Below are 17,486 nucleotides of genomic sequence, written 5' to 3' on the forward strand. Positions count from 1 at the left end.
ATTATGACATAAGCCCGACGTTTTAAGCCCGACTTTTTGCTTGCCATATATAGTTTACACAAAAACAAATAAAAATATAGAAAAGTCGGGCTTATTTTAATGTCCTTATTTTATTACTTGTATCTTCTATTGTTGTCTAAAAAATGTCATGAAAAAATCCCATGACAGAGAAACAAAAAATACGTTCTACATTATTTAAAGTCATCGATATTTTAGTCATCATTAAAGTCATCATAATTTTTTGGCTAGGAAAGTATAAAATATATTTCCAAGTATTTGAATCAAACATGCAACTGATTACATTTATCTTACTGTAGCGACTTCATGCTTCACTTGAGTGTTGAATCTCAGAAAATCAGAGCCGTAGGTAAGCACCGTACCTGTCAGCTACTAACCTTACATATGAGCAGAACAGGTTAACCAATAATTTGAGTCTTCAAATCAATGATTTTCAACTTTCGAAGGGCAAAATAAGTGATTTACGGCAACCGCTTTGAATTCGAATAAAGTCAAAATGTAAATTACGATTAAACGAAAACGATCACCTGTTTCTAGAAATTGTATAAAGGTTTATCTAAACTCTACTTTCACGTAACTTGTAAGCCTGCAGAAACACGAATCGTCTATGCGCGGGCAACGTGATCTTAAGCAAAATATGCGAAAAGTGAAAAAATAAAAAAAAAGCTGAAATTAGAAAAGTTTGGCTTTTGGTAAAGATTTTAAATTTTCGGCAATTGGAAAGCTGAAATTCAAAGGAACATTCTTAAATAACTAACCAAACATGATCGATATTCAAACTAAAGCTTTTTTCTTCCATACCATGCTTCACATAAAGCATTGTTTTACACGAATATGGAGGAAACAAGCTTCTACCATGTAATTAGTTTGCAGACTTTTTACTGCAGCCTATAACCATCAGGGATTTACCAAGGGCGGTTACGTGTGCCAAGTGAAAATAGTTACCATTTTTTATAGTAGTTTGCCTTAGAGCCTTTTCCTGGTGCAAGCCAACCCCATTCGCGGTATAAAAGCAGCTCAGTTCACTCAGTCCGTCAGAAGGCGCCTGAACTTATCGTTGGCAAAAGACAGCTAATAAAGCAGCACTTTAAAAATGAACAAGGTAAAAACCGCTGGTTCATAATCTTGTTAAAGGAAACTATTTGAAGTCTATTTGAAGTGTTTACAAAAAGATATCCTTTACCTAATTGTGCACACTCTTTGGTATGACAGGTAACTTTTATCCTCGCCCTCATGGTGGCTGTAGCCGTGGCTATGCCTCAACGGCCATTCCGTCCACGTCCGGGTGGCTTCCAACAACCAGGGTTCGGAGGATTCAATAATTTTGTAAGAATAAGATAACAGATTTCGAAAAATGCTATACATTTTTCCGTGGTTCTGCGGCTTTAGTAACGATCTTTGCTCTTACACAGGTGGTTCTGGAACCGGAGCTGGAGCAGGAACTGGTAGTGCTGGACCTGGAGGAGTATCTGCATCTGGAGTAAGAAAATTCGTGATAGTTCTTTTTATAAAACACAACTTAACTGATAACAATATGTGAAATAATTATCTAGGTCGGTATCTCAAGTGCTCAAAACGGTGGATTCGGTACAGGTTCCGGCAGTGGAACAGCATTTATTGGTCCCTTTGGTCAGGCTGGTGCCACAGGACAGGGTACCGGAAGCAGTGCTGGGAAATAAGCTGAATCTAGCTTATTGAACCCTTGTTATTATTGTGCAAATACTGTTAATTACAACCTTTAAAATTTTGAATCTGGAGTTGAATTTTCAATCAAATACATTTCCTTGAATTGCCAAGCCTACTTTAATAGTTCTTTCTACCACAAAAAAAATGGCTGAATAGTTATGTAACATAGGGATATTTGATTTGTTTTGCATTGCATAGCTAACAATGCATGAAAAGCCTTGGTTTTTTTTTAAGTTTTGCAGAAAAGGGTTTTACTACCATACCTGATTTCACGTGTTCACACCAACCATCAGATAACTACAGACAGTGAAATAAAAAAAGGTGAGAACTAAATGAACAGGCTCACAGGCTGCAAGTCACAACCATAACGACATATCGGCTATTCTTCCAAACTGCGAAATTTCGAATAAACTTAGCCATACATCATTAACTTACTCTGAATCTCAAACAAATTAATCGTTTCTTCCTCATGACGTTATATAACTATCACACTGCATTTACTTGTGACTTTTTGAACCCTGTATAGACGAGCCACACGCCTCCTACCGTTAGAGCATACGACACACAGTAAACGTTGTCAAGTTCGTATCAACTGACCAAAACCCTAAACAATAATATAATTTAGGGCATAATGTTCACAGAAAATTACTGAAAATTATCTAAGCTTGATCAATGATAGAAAATTTTCAACAAAAACAAAAAAATGTTTCATATAAAAAAACAACAAACAACCCTCGCATCAAAGTAATAGCACTTCCTTATCTAGAGATTGGACCGACTGGCAATGTCACATGAGGCGTTTCATACAAATTTGTAGAAATCATTTGCACGACTTGGGTTTTCCCTACTACATGCTGTGAATTACATATTTTATCACGACCTTACTGCAGCATGTTATTACACACAATATGAGAACGCAAACTAGGGAAGGCATGTAACTGCGCAGTTCCTCATGTGCGGTGCGCCCCAAGGTATCGCCTTTTCCTTTTTCCTAAAAGACTTTATTAGTTTATAGCTAGCGAAAAGAAAAAAATCGCGGTTTGGGTATCCCCCATTATATTTTTTAAGGTTGAATAAATTAAGGAGAAAAAAAAAATGAAAGGAAAAACCATTCTTAAGCAATTCTAGCTAGTCATTAAATATTCTTTAGGAGAACATTAACATCCGGAATTAAGTGATGTTGTCGAAATTCGTGACTTGCAGGTTTTAACACTGAAACTTGACAATCATGTCAATAGCTGGCCGTACCTAATGCAGACGAATATCTGCCGATTATAATTGTTTATGCACATGTTTTCAGTCTTGTTCGATACGGAATCAACGGCGTTACTAAAGCTGAATTAATTTACCATTCGAAAACTTTGCTGCTATCTTAACGGCAATCGTAACACTTGTTGTGTTCAACAGAACTTCGGAAAACCCCAATTATACGGGTTCGATGCATGTCCTACTTGTCATTGTAGAATCGTGAGATAAGTGTCAAAAATTTCAACCGATCACGGGTATTCCCAGAACATGATTTCTCTTTGTTCTGCCTTTGGCCTGTATTAATAGATGACGGAGCAGATAGAGAAACTGAGTGCTGGCTAATGGAACTAGAAAACCAAAGGTGAAAGACATTCTGCCCTGAATCTACGTTTTTCTAGCAAAAGACGAATCAATTAAGGCCATCCATCTGAACCAAGGCAAACATTTCTTTATGGATTCACGTGTCTTACCTTCGGAACGTAGTTGGTCATCTGTGGTCGCTAAACTATGTCAAGATCAATCCTTGAATATACCTGGTTTGTACCCTGCGACCCCAGATGTCACGGCGAATTCGTGTCGTTAACAAGTATTGGCAATTCGCCAACGTTCTTCTTAGGACATCATAATTTTTCAACGACACCAGCAAGTTGGCAGCCGCTGCGTGTTCTTCTCCTTGAAAATAATATTACCCCTTCCATAAAAGTAAAATCTGTTTTACCACCGCAAGAATTAATGAAGCTGTTTTGACGTAGAAAAATGTTTTCCAAGCAATCTGAAATGCTGATAAATTGTCGAACATACGAGTGCATACACTTACCTTGCTAATATATAATCTCAATATTCGTACGCACAAATAAATAAATCTGCATATCGTGTCACTTTTCCTGAAACCAAGATTTCAGTATTATTTAACACTAGCTTTAAATTTACTAAGCCTTCAGGTCTTACCAGTTAACTTGATTAAAGCAAGACTTGCCGAGGTGTAACACATCATCGCTGCAGGAACTTCACCCATCGTAACGCAAGCTTAAGAAAGTTGTTTTTCTATCAGCCGAATGACACGCATCAACTGACATGTGTTGTATACAAACAGAACAGGTATTTTTGTTTTTGTTTTGGTCTGACTACCATTACGCATTTGGGAATTTTCCAAACGTAATTTCTGTAGAGGATGTAACCTGTTTAGGTGGTGCAAGCCAGCTCAAACCGGTTCGGGCCTGTTTCATTCTTTTTTTGTTTGTCTCATTAATCTTCCGTTTATCAAACATAGTCTGGCAGTTCGGAAAATCCTAGCAAAAACAGGGCGTTATTCTAAACCCAAGAACCTTTCACGTAACACTTTGTGGCACAGCTAATAGCCGGCCCTTACCTGTGGTGTTTCTGCCTAGCAACTGCAAGCTTTCATATGTCGCTTTTCATATGCAAGATGGAAAGCAATAATTTCTAGCCGAAAAGAAGCAATGGCCCCATTTTTCTTTTTGAAATTATTACCGTAAATATCGACACGCGTCTTTACGGATGGTTACTCAATAAAAAAATCAAAAGGAAAACTGATGATGTCAGGGCTTTGTTTGGAACCGGTCATTGGCCTTCTGTGCTAGCTACGAAGAAAAAAAGAACGTGACGGAGACTTAAAAATCGAGAAACACGATTACCATCTTGAATGTGTTAAAAAGCTGTTTGTGCCACAATAGACAGTTCGTGTTCAATTTATCCTTTAAGATCGCTGTAGGCTGTAAGTATCTTACAGGAAAACAGAGGCTGCAAAAAGAAGTTGTAGGTGCCCTTCAAATCCAAGATAAAAATCCGCATACGCTCTAAAATAAAGAATATTTTTTAAAGCAAAATTTTCTGAACAAAGAAACTTTAATACCATTCATTATAACCTCGTAACATAACAATCCGCATTTCCAGTTATTTACGTTATTCACGTAACTTTGATGGATTAGCTGCTTGGTAATTAAATTATAGTAGAAAAACAATCCGTGAAAAATTGCAAAAGAAATAATTTGCCAATTCATTGTTGTGGTATTACCATGGTGGCAGCAACCAATCGCGCTTCGGCATGTCGACAAAGGTGATGTGCAAAGAACCAGGAACCATTTAAAAAAAAACGTGACTGAAAAAAAAATCTTGACCGTGATATCAAGGTTTATTTTGCAGGGCCCCAAGCATTTTACTAGTCCCGGCTGGTAAAAACAAGCAGTCAGCATATAAAAGCATATGCATGGCGCTAACATCCAGTCATATGATGGTTGAGCCTCCTTCCTATCAGTAAAGCAAAGTTTAATCAAAAGCGGATGCACTTGAAAATGTTGAAGGTACAGTGAAAAGTACCAAAATGCAATCGAAGTTATCTGGAAGTTGTTCATGGAACTCACCGAGTGCGAATAAATAGTTACCTTATCCTTCATTTTTTTTCTCTTTTCCATGACAGGTTACAATTATCCTCGCTACTATGGCTGCAGCGTTGGCTATGCCTCAGCGGTACCGTCCCTTCGGTGGTGCCTATGGGCGTCCGCAAGGCGGATTCGGGCAAGGTGGATACGGCCAGCCTGGTTACTATCAAGGCGGATATGCACAGCCAGGATTCCATCAAGGTGGCATAGCTCAGCCAGGTGCATTAGGTTTGTCAGTTAAATTAATACAACTACATTACCTACGGAAAGTTGCATAACATTTCGTCGTTTTACGTAGCCGGTGTGGGTTCTGGAACAGGAGCCGGAGCTGGAACTGGTAACGCTGGCCCTGGAGGAGTTTCCGCATCAGGCGTAAGAAATTTTGTTGATATTGGACAAGTGGAGAGAGGAGAAATAACTTATCGCTTACGTTTATCAGGTGGGAATTTCCAGCGCTCAGAATGGAGGGTTTGGTACGTCTTCGGGCACTGGAACAGCCAACCTCAACACTTTCACAGGAGAAGCTGGAGCGACAGGCACTGGTGACGGAAGCAGTGGTGGTGCTGGTCTATTAGGTGCATTCGGTCGTCCGCAGGGCGGGTTTGGCCAGCCCGGTTTCAATCAAGGTGGATACGCTCAGCCAGGCTTCCAGCAAGGCGGATACGCTCAGCCAGGCTTCCAGCAAGGCGGATACGCTCAACCAGGCTTCCAGCAGGGTGGCGTTGCTCAGCCCAATTTCGCAGGATTTCCAGGTTTCGGTAAACAACACACTTTTGAATGTTACAAGTGTTCTTTCCTGAATGGCCTTTAAACATTACTGCATTCTTGTAAATCGTAGGTGGTTCTGGAACCGGCTCGGGAGCTGGAACAGGTAGTGCTGGACCAGGAGGAGTATCAGCATCCGGCGTAAGACACCTGCAATGTTTTGTTTCTTTCATAATTAAAAGAATGCAGTTATTCATTTGAATATGTTTTTTTTAGGTTGGTATTTCGAGCGCGCAGAACGGCGGATTTGGCACGGGCTCCGGAAGCGGATCGGCTTCCCTCAACACCTACACCGGTGAAGCAACAGCGACCGGCGAGGGTGATGGAAGCAGTTTTGGAAAATAAATTAGCAATGCTTGCTGTTATGCGTTCTTATTGATAATTACTTTGAATTGTTGTTATACTCTTTTTTGAAAATGTTTCGCAAACGAACCAAAAATTCTAAAATATACATACGTCTAATGGTGTAAATCGGTGGTACATTAACTCAACTAGTTCTACTTGCTTCGCGACTCTTCTAAACACGAATGGCCGTTCCAACACAAGAGGAGTGCTAATTCCTTTTTTAAAGATGTGTAGCATACACAAACATTTAATGCAACTTTGAATAACCATTGTTTTCGGTACTGAATCTTAACTATCGGTTGTGTGTCGATAGCATTTTACATAAAAAAAAAAAAGCAATAATTAAAATTTTGATATAAAAAAAATTATCAATTCTTACTCAACGGGCACTTCGAGTGCAGTGAATGGAGGAATACGAATTGGTACCGAAAGCGCATTAGCACGTTTTAGTCTTGTGACACGCAAAACTAGATCAATCTGAAAGATACGCGGAAGTCGTATTGGCAAACAAGTCAACCAGATGTTCCAGTTATTTTTTTTTTTTTTGTAATCGTGATCGTGTTAACGATATACTCTCCATTCTTCTTTTACTGGTGGATTCCGGTTTTAACATGACCCTACGCTCGTGTCAGAATACGTTTTTGGGAAAGTGGGAAAACTCCGATTACTCATCTGGCATGATACGTTGACTGTAAAATATTCACAGCTATGTAATTTGGTCGCGACCGTAGCTTTTCTTAACATTAAACTTTGTAAATAAAGCTGGGAACTCGGAAAATTTGCATAAACCATTTTAGCTTATGCTAGTGTCAGAGACGGTAAGATTGATAAGATAATGCTTGTCCAGTCTTATCCCAATACAAAAGCGGCTCTGGGCACATGAGTGCGCCATAAATGAACACTTACAGCACAATCCTTCCCTTCCCCATCAGAAATAAATTCAAGTTTCTTTGTTATTGTTGAGCCCTTATGTAACTTGCTGGATATCCACATCCGTTACAACTGATTCGCAAGAACTTGCACGTACGAAGCTCGTGAAAAGTTTTGGCAAATCGACCTCAAGCTCGATATACCTTCAGGCAGTTGTGGAGTGGTTTCGCAACACGTACAAGACGTATAAAAGCAGCTTTGCAAACCACAGTTTGTCAGACAACAGCTGAATTTTAGTTTTAACTACACCTAGCTTATAAACTAGCATTCCAAAATGTACAAGGTAAACTAAAAACTTTACTGCTCATCTTTAAAAAATAAAAAATGTTTTACCATTGTTTTCTGTAAAATTGTAGGTGACGATTGCTCTCGCTCTTCTCTTGGCTACAGCCATGGCTATGCCACAGTTGGGTGGACATCGTCCTCTAGTTGGTAGTTTCGGTCAATTCCCTGGTTTCGGTAGGTTAAGAAAAAAAAACTTTTAAAGAAAACGAAAACTCCATATCAGAATATAAAGGTTCCTCGTAATAGCTCATTATGTTTTAAACAGGTGGTACTGGAAGCGGTGCTGGTGCTGGAACTGGTAACGCTGGACCAGGGGGTGTTTCTGCATCAGGCGTAAGATATTGTTCATCCGTATTTGTAGCAAAACTGTGATTAATGACAATGATTTCTCTAGGTCGGCATCTCGAGTGCTTCGAACGGAGGACTCGCCACAGGTACCGGTACTGGAACTGCGTCGCTTAACGCCTTTACAGGCCAAGCTTCAGCAACTGGCCAAGGAAGTGGAAGCAGTGTTGGAAAATAAGCTAAACATTGCCACGGTTTCTCTGAACATGCACACAAATTTTGTTTTCGATGTTACTTTTTTTTTCCTTTTTACCTGATTAAGTTTTGTCAATAAACTGTTATTTCATATCAAATAACCTTTTTCATCACCAGTGGAAACTGATTTGATAAAGTCAATGACACTCCAGGCTGCCTGATCTGTCAATGAAAAGAAACATGAGAAGCAAGAAAGCTTTCAAATTAGCCAAAAAAATAATTTTTTACCTGCAAACTGTCGGTTGGTTGCTTAAACAATGAAACAGAGAAGTCGTGGACAAAAAGTAACAGATGACAAACCCATAGGTCATTCACTTTCAGTATTAAGCTACCCTGAACACGAACACCTACTGTCCCATGGGAGAAGCATTGAACATTCGATTGAGAACAAAAGTTCCGATTCACATTTATCCTCTATAATGCATGCATAAATTATTTTATATTCAAGTTGTATAAACTAAGCGTTAACAGGACAAAGTGGCTGGAAAAACGAAAACTTGTTGGAAATGTCGACCACGTTGCAAAGTCGACTGTAGTTGTAGGTGCCACTGGCAAGAAAGCTAAAGTTATTATGGATGGGTGGCTCTAATTTCATAGAGACGCATCAATTGGCATATGATGCGTAGGCGTCGTAAAGGTTTTTCGTTTCAGATAGAAGTTCACCAAATAGTGAGTTGGGAATTAACAGCTTCACTTAGATTTGTAATACCCTGGATTTTCCAAGATCAAAATGGCAGCCATCGAAGTTCAACTAATATCCTGTCAGATTGGCAGTGCTAGACCCAAAGAAAGCTTGACTGTTGTCAAATCTAAAGACATCGTATGTCATCAGAGAAGCTAAATCTGCAAATAATACCTGAAGTACAATTAAAAAAAACGTTCCTTTAAGCCTTTGCGGTAAATGCATAGCAGGATAATAAACGATTTAATTCCGTTTATGCTTATCCAATATTTGGCAATCTACGTTTGATTAACATCAGGTCTGCAGGGACGATCGCCATCGTTTTACTACAAATTAACAATGCAAATTGGTGGTTAAAGCAGGTTAGGCGTGGCTAGATTACGAAGCAGCAATCGCTTCATGTATTCAAGCATAATTCCAGTTGATGAACCTGTCTTAGTATGTTGTATAGGCAAATTGAGAAGAACATGGGCTAGTCATTGCGTGATGATGATGGAAAAAACGCGAAACCTGAAGCCAAGGTGACGCTGCCCTCCAGCGTTCCGAACGCTAGTCACGCGGTATATCTATTGGATTTCTCACCGTATAAAAAGACGTCGGTCCCAGTTGCCAAGTCAAACCATAGCTGAATTTCAATCTTAGCTATTCATTCACTAAAGCAGCTAACACTCCATAATGTACAAGGTAAACTTAAAAATTGATGCAATGTTGGCCATAAAACTGTGAACATTTTTAGTTGTATAATAAGCTAAATATATTTACCATCAATCTCAGGTCACTCTTGTTCTCGCTCTTCTCTTGGCTGTTGCCATTGCTAGACCTCAATTTGGAAACCGTCCTTTCGGCTTCCAGCAATTCGGTAAGTTTATCACCGTCTTCTTCTCTATTTCCAAATTTAAAAACCAAACCCATTTAGGCACTGGAAGTGGCGCTGGAGCTGGAACTGGTAACGCTGGACCCGGAGGAGTATCTGCATCAGGCGTAAGAAATACTATAAGTTTACTTACGTGATGACATTTTAACATTGAAATGAAATTTTTAATCAGGTTGGCATCTCGAGCGCACAGGGCGGCGGATTCGGCACTGGTTCCGGCACTGGAACCGCCCACCTCAACCTCTTCTCTGGTCAAGCTGGAGCCACTGGTCAAGGAAGCGGAAGCAGCGCCGGAAAATAAACTTGCATCAAGCTGGGACTGTGTTCTTTCCAACATTGTTATTGTTTAACATACCTGATTTTTTTTTTTAGATACATGCCTGTGTTTCTTTATCAAAAATACATTTGCCTATAAAAGCAACTTTAATATTTTGTTTTACTGCTAATGGTGACGTAAGTAAGATCTACTCACCCATAAACATAACATTCATAAAATGAGTAAAAAAAAAAATGCATCAGCTGAGTGCTACACTTTCACGAACGTGAAACGTTTCACTGATTACAATAATTCGACTTATTCAAAAGAATCATGACGCATGTTTCTTTCCTGCAGAATATGCAAAACAAGTTATTATCATTCTATAGCTTACGCCCCTGTAAACACGAGCCGTAACAATGATTTTAAGGGTAGCGAATAGCGTGAAAAAGCATTTCTAGATAAACTGGCGATAGTCCAATATTATTATTTAACCGGCTATAAACTGCCCGAGCTCCGGTAGTTGACCTTTCCTACCTTGAAACACGTTGGACTGCATCCAATTCTTTCCTATTCACGTTTTTCTTCAGGCAGTCACGACCGATGGCCTTCAATCGCAGTCCATCTAACAAGAAAAATCACTTAGCAAGCCCACCCATCGCAAAATAATAGTAAATATATTTAATTTCAGCGAATCACGTGTGTTTAGCTATATTCCTCCGGCTCATGCGCTACGACGTAAACATTTACTAGTTGTAGAACTGCATGCTGTTTTACGATGGCGTTTTAGATTAATTCCAAGAAATTTTAGTTGCGCTCGTTTGTTGTCGTGTTCTTCAAGGTTAGCCCTATTTTCTCAAGGTTAGCGCATTGTTTTGCTACCGTACAAGGAACATGATTTGTTTTCCCCTTTGCGTCCAGTATGGAACGCCCATGTCTTTTTAGTCTATCGCGGTTTTACTAGTCATATCGGCTGGGAAAAACCCAACAAAACTCCATGAGAATGGCCCAGTCAAGGACGTTATTTCCTCACGTAAATAGAACAGACATGTAAGAAAAAAAAAGGAAAATTTAAATAAAAGGATTACTTTATCAGTTTCTATACTTCCCAACTAAGTGCGCGCGATTCTTGCATAACTATCCGATGAACCAGCTCTTTTCTTTCTTTTCCAAATGGCTTTTCTGGCCAAGCTCTTCCTTTGTTTATGGTCGAGGATCCCACATGGCAACAAGAAACGTCAACAAAAATCGCTATTGATGTCATGACATTGAACTGTTGCTTTGATGCCGTGCAAAGGTGGATGAGCTCTAGTCCATCACTGTCAGCCAAAAAAAAAAAACAACGGGCGTGTTTGTAATTTCACGTAGGCTATCTTTTGTTGTTTGAACTGAGGTCAATCCTTTACTATTCCAACAGTGTCATTGCCTCGATGTATTCGTTGCGTTAAAAGGACGCAGTCGGTAGGTTTGTAAAACTCCAAAGCCAGTTTTTTCACAGTGGACAATCCGGTTTGTAACTAGACTTGAAATGTCGGTTTGTAAAACATCAATTGATAATTTCTCAGAGTTCCACAGGGGGGAATTACGCCGGAAATCCAAACCTTATTATTAGAGACAATCCATCAAAAGGTAACTTTTCCTTTTGTGAAATTGTCGGTTGATTGCAACATCAGACTACCAGAGGGAAATTCCGGTGCAATTTTCTTTAAAATGGTAAATCCAAACTTCTTTTGGAAATCTGCCAACAGAAAAAAAAAACAAACAAAACAAACTGTTTGTATACATACGCAAGCACATGTCGCTTGAGGCAAAACGACAAGGCCAGGTAGACAAACAGGCGTGAGCTATAAAATGGATTCTTCATCTTGTGGTCCAGTACCAGACTCCCAACGATTTCCATTAGACAACAACCTCGTCCACAAACAATCCATACCTCTCTAAAAAAAAAAATGAACAAGGTATAATTGGACGTAACTGGTTTTACACTTTTAATTAAACTTTTCCTTTGCTATGTCATAGATGATTACCATCACGCTGTGCGCTGTTCTCGCTGTGGTTACTGCTCGTCCTCAAGTGTTCCAAGGTGATGCTTTATAGTACAATATTGACATTATTTTGGCTTTAGCTTATAATTACTTGAACCTATGGGTAAGTCACAGCGTTAAAAAAATGTTAATGGAATTTAAATTTACGTTTTGCAGCAACTGGAACTGGCTCAGGCTTTGGAACTGGTGGTAATCCTTTGTTTGGAAATGGAGCTGCTCCTCTTTTAGGTGGGGCTGGAGTTCTCCCAGTACAGCCAGGTGGCCAACTAGCTTTCCCTGGTTTGAATTGTAAGACACCAAACTCATAAAATGTGCCGTTCAAATTTTTAAAACTAATATTTGTTTGGTTTTTTGTTTCAATTACATAGTTGGTACGGGATCCGGAGCTGGAGCTGGAACGGGTAGCGCTGGTCCTGGAGGAGTGTCAGCTTCAGGGGTAAGACATCAATAGAAGGCATTTATGAGAAAGTATTGAAATTTCATGGATATACCATTCTATTGTAGGTTGGCATTGCGAGCGCACAGGACGGCGGGGCTGCAACTGGATCTGGAACAGGCACGGCCGCTTTGGATCTCCTAAGTGGACAAGCAGCAGCAACTGGTACTGGCAGCGGTAGCAGCGTCGGAAAATAAACTCCGTTATTTCTAAGTCATTTCTTCGGCAATCACTGTGTGACGCACATTGAATATTTGTTAATCACTTCTCATTTCGAAAATTGTTTGACCTCAATAAATTTGTAGCCTGATATTGGGCAAGTTAAATTTTTCTATCGTTTTCTTGCTTTCTCGGAGTCCTAAAACAAAAATGCATAAATCAGGAATATTACGAATTGTAAAGTATCAGGATTAAGGCAATTAAATTAGTAACAGGATTTTGCTATATATAGTTAATTCTAAAAAAGAGATAATTGATAATGATCTAATCTTAGCGCATTGGAAACTAAATATGAAGCTCAAACAAATTTCACTCGTCTGTGTTGTAACTTGCTAGGTTTCTTCTTAAAAGTACGGCACTAAAAATATAGCCTTAGCAACACAATGACTTGGAATTAATTTGGCAGTTATGTCAGCTTTCTCTGGTCGTCCTCGTCGACCATGTCATCAGGGACGTTTAACAGTTAATGGGTACCTTACCACTAGGGGCATATGTTGACAAGCGCCACCTTTTTTGGTAAACTAATGCAAATGGACAAGTCAGCTATCTGTTCTGCCTTGAACCTTTATGTTTGAACAGATTCGACCTCGAAACACTTGCTAGTTCAATTAACATCTGTTCCCTCATTTGGCGCTAATTTATCCGTTCCGCTGATAAACCCCAAATAGCACAAAGTCCGTTGAATGGGTTTTTCCACGTCTCCAGTAAAATCAAAGATTTTATGGACTACAATTGCTACTGGCGAATTCGAAGAACTGGTGTCAAGGATGGCTCATGCCAGGGTGACACTCATGACCATGGGCTCGACGCTGATTTGCTTTCCAGCTTTTCTGGTTTGGTCTGGTCTGGTCAGCAGGGCTCTCCCTATAAAAAGCAAGTCGGCGGGCAACTACCAGTCAGACGACAACTGAACGTTAACTTCTTAGCTACCTAATCAGCCAGAAAAGCTACATTTAGAAATGTACAAGGTAGTCATGATTTGAGCTAAAAAAGTACAAAAATAAGACTTTGTAGTTATTCCTTACTTTAGATGCAATTTATGCAATAGCATTTTAACTTCTTTTGCAGGTTACTTTGACTCTTGCTCTTCTCCTGGCTGTTGCCTTGGCCAGGCCACAGTTTGGTGGATTCCAGCAGCCAGGTTTTGGTGGGTTCCAACAGCCAGGCTTTGGATTCCCAGGCTTCGGTAAAAAAAAAATTCTGTTTCATTAAGTTTTTGTCAAACTGAAATATGACCTCCCTCTTTGCTTGTCATAATCTCAAACAGGTGGTACTGGAAGTGGTGCTGGAGCCGGAACTGGTAATGCTGGGCCAGGAGGAGTTTCTGCATCAGGAGTATAATACATATTTTACTGTCAAACATCTGAGACAAGTTACTAATTATAACATTTGATTACAGGTTGGCATTTCAAGCGCACAGAACGGTGGAGTCGGTACTGGTTCCGGTACTGGAACAGCTCACCTCAACGTTTTCACAGGCCAGGCTGGAGCAACTGGCCAAGGAAGTGGAAGCAGTGCCGGTAAATAAGTCAGCATTCATCCTCTAAAGTCACTTCACGAGCACCACTGATCAACCCAACATACATCGATCTTGAATTTTGTTTTCGCTTTTGTTTGTTTTCTCTTGTTGTTTGACTTTGTGTTTGACCGTGGTTGTTAATACAGCAGTAACCCAGTACGATACTGCCTAGACTTTCTTGATTACACTTACACACGTGAATGACAAACAATAATGCTATGAAATGGGAGCTGCACTATTTTAATTAAATGACAGATCGATCTCAAATGCCAGACGAACCCACGATGAGTTTCATTTCGTTTTTTAGGCTTCTGACGTTGATTCTATATAATTCCGGTTTCAGCTGGAAAGCTCTCAACAATACTGCATGTAAGATGTAGCTTTCTCTGACACGAATCTTAACTCCGAAGTCTCTTTACACACATTTAATGGAACATTGGACTAAAAAGGATTCTGACAATAGAAATCGTTTTTACCTTTTAAAGAGTTTTATTGAATCGGTGGAAAAACTTTTCATGCCGCTCCTAGACTAGCCAGCCTTTATATTGGGGGGAAACCATCGTGTCACACCATATCCATTTCTCCAACAACAAGCCAACCAAGCACACGCTTTTATTCAACATGACTAAGGTAAAACGTTCTTTTAAACTAAAATACCAATTGTTTTTAATATATTAGAGTTCTTTGAAATAATTTTTCTGTAACAATGTAGTAACGTTCGGTTTGCCATTAAATGTAGATTTCCGCCATATTGATTTTGTCCCTGTTGCTAGCAATTTGTTCTGCTAAACCAGCTCCTCAGTTCGGTGGATTTGGTGGATTTTTCGGTAAAATACTTTTCGTTTTTTGAGTAATCGTTCGTAAAGTAAGTTCCTAAAAACATGTCTACGATGTGAAATAATAGGCGGCAGTGGAACTGGTGCTGGAGCTGGAACAGGCAACGCAGGGCCTGGCGGAGTTTCTGCATCTGGAATCGCCATTTCCAGCGCTCAGAATGGCGGTTTTGGCACTGCTAGTGGAAGTGGAACTGCTTTCTCCAGTCCCTTTGGCCTAGCAGGAGCCACTGGGACAGGCCATGGATTCAGCTTTGGAAAATAAACTTTACATTTCTTTAAATTTAAACTACCCAAAAAACCATGTACAGATAGTTATTCATATATTCCATGCATCTGAAAGCGATTACACATTTATCAAACATTTTTCATTTCGTATTATTAATCGAAGAGTAAATGTTAGCGTTTAGCGTTAGACGAAGGCTTCAATCTAGGGCATTCTTTCTAAATTCAATTAGTATGATCAAATAATTAAACGAGTGATGAAAGACAAACTGTAATTGTATCCAGCATTGAAAGCTAACCCTAAGCTTTACTAACAGTATTATTATTAGTATGAATTTAAGAGGAAATAAAATTTAAAAACAAAAGCTGAAATGACAAAGTTGTACCGAGATAACAGTTTATTGTAATTCTTAATAGTCACAAACAGGTGAAAACAAAGTGTTCGTATTTAAATGGCCTCAATTCTTGTTTATTTTAATTTTTTTACAAAATGTTGTTGCAATCTTTTGAGCTATTCTTGGTCATCCAAAACCAACACGTAAATGTGCTCATGATTAACTGTGTTTATGGATTCTTTATAGCTCCAAGTCCCTCATATTCATTTACGAGAGGGTCTTCCTTGAGATACGCCCGTCTGAGCGGCGAAAAAAGTCTGGCCGGATGGATTTGTGTTTTGTTGGGCTGCAGCAAAAGAAGATACTCCGCCTGGGGGCGGCCTTGCGAAGCTGCCAGGCTGAACGTTAGGCACAGCCGAGTTGATGACAGCAAGAATAGCAGAGTTAACTATTCATTAAAATTAAAATTTTGTTATGACAAAAGAATGAAGTTTAATTTGTAGAAATTAGTTCTGCTGGGCTTACTGTCTTGTGGGGCAGCAGAGACCATGGCAACACCGAGAACTAGGAGGACGAACGCGAAGACCTGCAGAAAATAAAAAAAATTCAATTAAAACAAACGTACATTAACAGTCGGAAACTTTTGTTTCGTCTATACCTTCATATTTGATATTGTGAAAAGGAGCTGAGGCAAAAGTGGAGACTGTTGGTAGGTTGGATTGCAAGTGCTTAACTGGTCTGTCGTTCGGTTGTCCCGCACCGTATTTGTAAGAGCCCCCAAGTCCCGGAGAGATGAGGGGAGGTGGCTTAACCGCCCTACACCGGTGCAAAGGGGAGGTAGAAACGGAAGGGCATGCCAAGGTTGTTTGTGCCACTTTTTTTGTCTTTTTTTCAAATTGAGGCGCAATTTACATAATTCTTCAGAGGATCAGTGGCATCAGTATAGCAACCTTGGCCGGCAATGACAAAATGACATTTAATCAATTTCTCCCCAAAAAGTTGGTGGTTAGAACCAGTTTCGCCTTGAGAGAGTTTTTTTTTTAAATTTTCACCATGGAAAAACCATCATATGATTTTCCATTTTTCTACTCGGAGTCCAATTTCTAAAAATGGCGAAGACCCTCTTTTGGAATCGCCTATCAAAGACGGCACAATCTCATTTGTTTACGATGTCTCATTTGAAACAAAAAAAACTGCCATATTTGGATACAACACAATGCCCCTCACAGCACAGTCGATAGATTAGCAGAAAGGCGAAAGCTACCGGGAGTGCTGTTCCATTAAACAACCACGTAGATGGTTAATCGATTCCTAGAACTTTTTCCCGCAGTCTGCAATGAACCAAAACAACTACAAAAAAACACGTCTTTAATTTATTGCGATCTGTTTTTGTTGGTTTAAGGAAACGAATTGCGACATTTGTTAGAAGACTAATAACTGGAAAGTATGTCCGCCAAACAAAACAAAAAAAATGAGGAGTCATTGAACGCGGTTCGTAACATTCGCAAACCTGATTTTTGGCTGGTGAAAGGCTATTACTCCATAACGATGAATGATGGCGAAATTTTGCTGTCACCTTTCATTTCGCATGATTGCCCATCTCAACACATCCGCTCCAAGGATAACAATTAACTTTCTCGAACTGCGAAAAGAAACGAACGAATCAAAGTTAATGCGCTTTCTTGGCTCTGTCAGAACACATTAAGTTTCTCCCTCAAGTCCGTTGTACCATCCAAACGTTCAAGGCAATCTAATTCGATTTGCTATAATACTACGCACTTGCACAGCTCTCCTAGAACTCGGTACGCCATCGCCTAAGTCCACGCTCTTGTCCAAATTCTTGTCC

The 17,486-nt window shown here is 39.6% G+C and overlaps 5 protein-coding genes, 1 long non-coding RNA gene and 1 pseudogene across 10 annotated transcripts; 5 read left to right on the forward strand and 2 right to left on the reverse strand.

Moving 5' to 3' along the window:
- The first annotated feature begins 984 nt into the window (after positions 1 to 984).
- Positions 985 to 1,769, forward strand: LOC130701076 (uncharacterized). Its single transcript, XM_057523031.2, has 4 exons — positions 985 to 1,120; positions 1,231 to 1,344; positions 1,430 to 1,498; positions 1,572 to 1,769. Exons 1-4 carry the CDS (start codon positions 1,112 to 1,114, stop codon positions 1,695 to 1,697), a joined length of 318 nt encoding a protein of 105 aa, XP_057379014.1. The 5' UTR covers positions 985 to 1,111; the 3' UTR covers positions 1,698 to 1,769.
- Positions 1,770 to 2,920: 1,151 nt separating this feature from the next.
- Positions 2,921 to 5,096, reverse strand: LOC130701086 (uncharacterized). Its single transcript, XR_009003943.2, has 6 exons — positions 4,988 to 5,096; positions 4,826 to 4,901; positions 4,608 to 4,769; positions 4,322 to 4,553; positions 3,901 to 4,241; positions 2,921 to 3,836 (listed from the first exon to the last, which is right to left on the reverse strand). It is a non-coding gene; the product is annotated as an uncharacterized LOC130701086 (long non-coding RNA).
- A 20-nt stretch (positions 5,097 to 5,116) lies between these two features.
- On the forward strand, positions 5,117 to 10,193 carry LOC130701060 (spidroin-1-like). Of its 4 annotated transcripts, XM_057523011.2 has the most exons (7): positions 5,118 to 5,273; positions 5,390 to 5,579; positions 5,650 to 5,723; positions 5,791 to 6,109; positions 6,190 to 6,209; positions 9,832 to 9,879; positions 9,945 to 10,193. In XM_057523011.2, exons 1-7 carry the CDS (start codon positions 5,253 to 5,255, stop codon positions 10,071 to 10,073), a joined length of 801 nt encoding a protein of 266 aa, XP_057378994.1. In that variant the 5' UTR covers positions 5,118 to 5,252; the 3' UTR covers positions 10,074 to 10,193. The 4 variants fall into 4 exon arrangements, with proteins under 4 accessions (XP_057378998.1, XP_057378997.1, XP_057378993.1 ...); XM_057523015.1 differs by lacking the exon at positions 9,832 to 9,879 and having other exon boundaries at positions 5,117 to 5,273; positions 6,190 to 6,257; XM_057523014.2 differs by lacking the exons at positions 9,832 to 9,879; positions 9,945 to 10,193 and adding an exon at positions 8,071 to 8,248 and having other exon boundaries at positions 5,117 to 5,273; positions 6,190 to 6,257.
- Positions 10,194 to 11,891: 1,698 nt separating this feature from the next.
- On the forward strand, positions 11,892 to 12,835 carry LOC130701072 (putative per-hexamer repeat protein 5). Its single transcript, XM_057523027.1, has 5 exons — positions 11,892 to 11,986; positions 12,048 to 12,111; positions 12,230 to 12,361; positions 12,442 to 12,509; positions 12,578 to 12,835. The coding sequence occupies exons 1-5, from the start codon at positions 11,978 to 11,980 to the stop codon at positions 12,704 to 12,706; spliced, it is 402 nt and encodes a 133-aa protein (XP_057379010.1). The 5' UTR covers positions 11,892 to 11,977; the 3' UTR covers positions 12,707 to 12,835.
- A 740-nt stretch (positions 12,836 to 13,575) lies between these two features.
- On the forward strand, positions 13,576 to 14,406 carry LOC130701074 (uncharacterized). 2 transcript variants are annotated; one of them, XM_057523029.2, is made up of 4 exons: positions 13,576 to 13,696; positions 13,797 to 13,914; positions 13,996 to 14,063; positions 14,128 to 14,406. In XM_057523029.2, the coding sequence occupies exons 1-4, from the start codon at positions 13,688 to 13,690 to the stop codon at positions 14,254 to 14,256; spliced, it is 324 nt and encodes a 107-aa protein (XP_057379012.1). In that variant the 5' UTR covers positions 13,576 to 13,687; the 3' UTR covers positions 14,257 to 14,406. The 2 variants fall into 2 exon arrangements, with proteins under 2 accessions (XP_057379012.1, XP_059353367.1); XM_059497384.1 differs by having other exon boundaries at positions 13,797 to 13,909; positions 13,994 to 14,063.
- Positions 14,407 to 14,731: 325 nt separating this feature from the next.
- On the forward strand, positions 14,732 to 15,446 carry LOC130701078 (uncharacterized). Its single transcript, XM_057523032.2, has 3 exons — positions 14,732 to 14,877; positions 14,987 to 15,074; positions 15,152 to 15,446. Exons 1-3 carry the CDS (start codon positions 14,869 to 14,871, stop codon positions 15,343 to 15,345), a joined length of 291 nt encoding a protein of 96 aa, XP_057379015.1. The 5' UTR covers positions 14,732 to 14,868; the 3' UTR covers positions 15,346 to 15,446.
- Positions 15,447 to 15,685: 239 nt separating this feature from the next.
- On the reverse strand, positions 15,686 to 16,510 carry LOC130701082 (uncharacterized; annotated as a pseudogene).
- Positions 16,511 to 17,486: the final 976 nt, after the last annotated feature.

Source organism: Daphnia carinata, chromosome 10, assembly GCF_022539665.2.
Source record: "Daphnia carinata strain CSIRO-1 chromosome 10, CSIRO_AGI_Dcar_HiC_V3, whole genome shotgun sequence".
Classification (NCBI taxonomy): Eukaryota; Metazoa; Arthropoda; class Branchiopoda; order Diplostraca; family Daphniidae; genus Daphnia; species Daphnia carinata.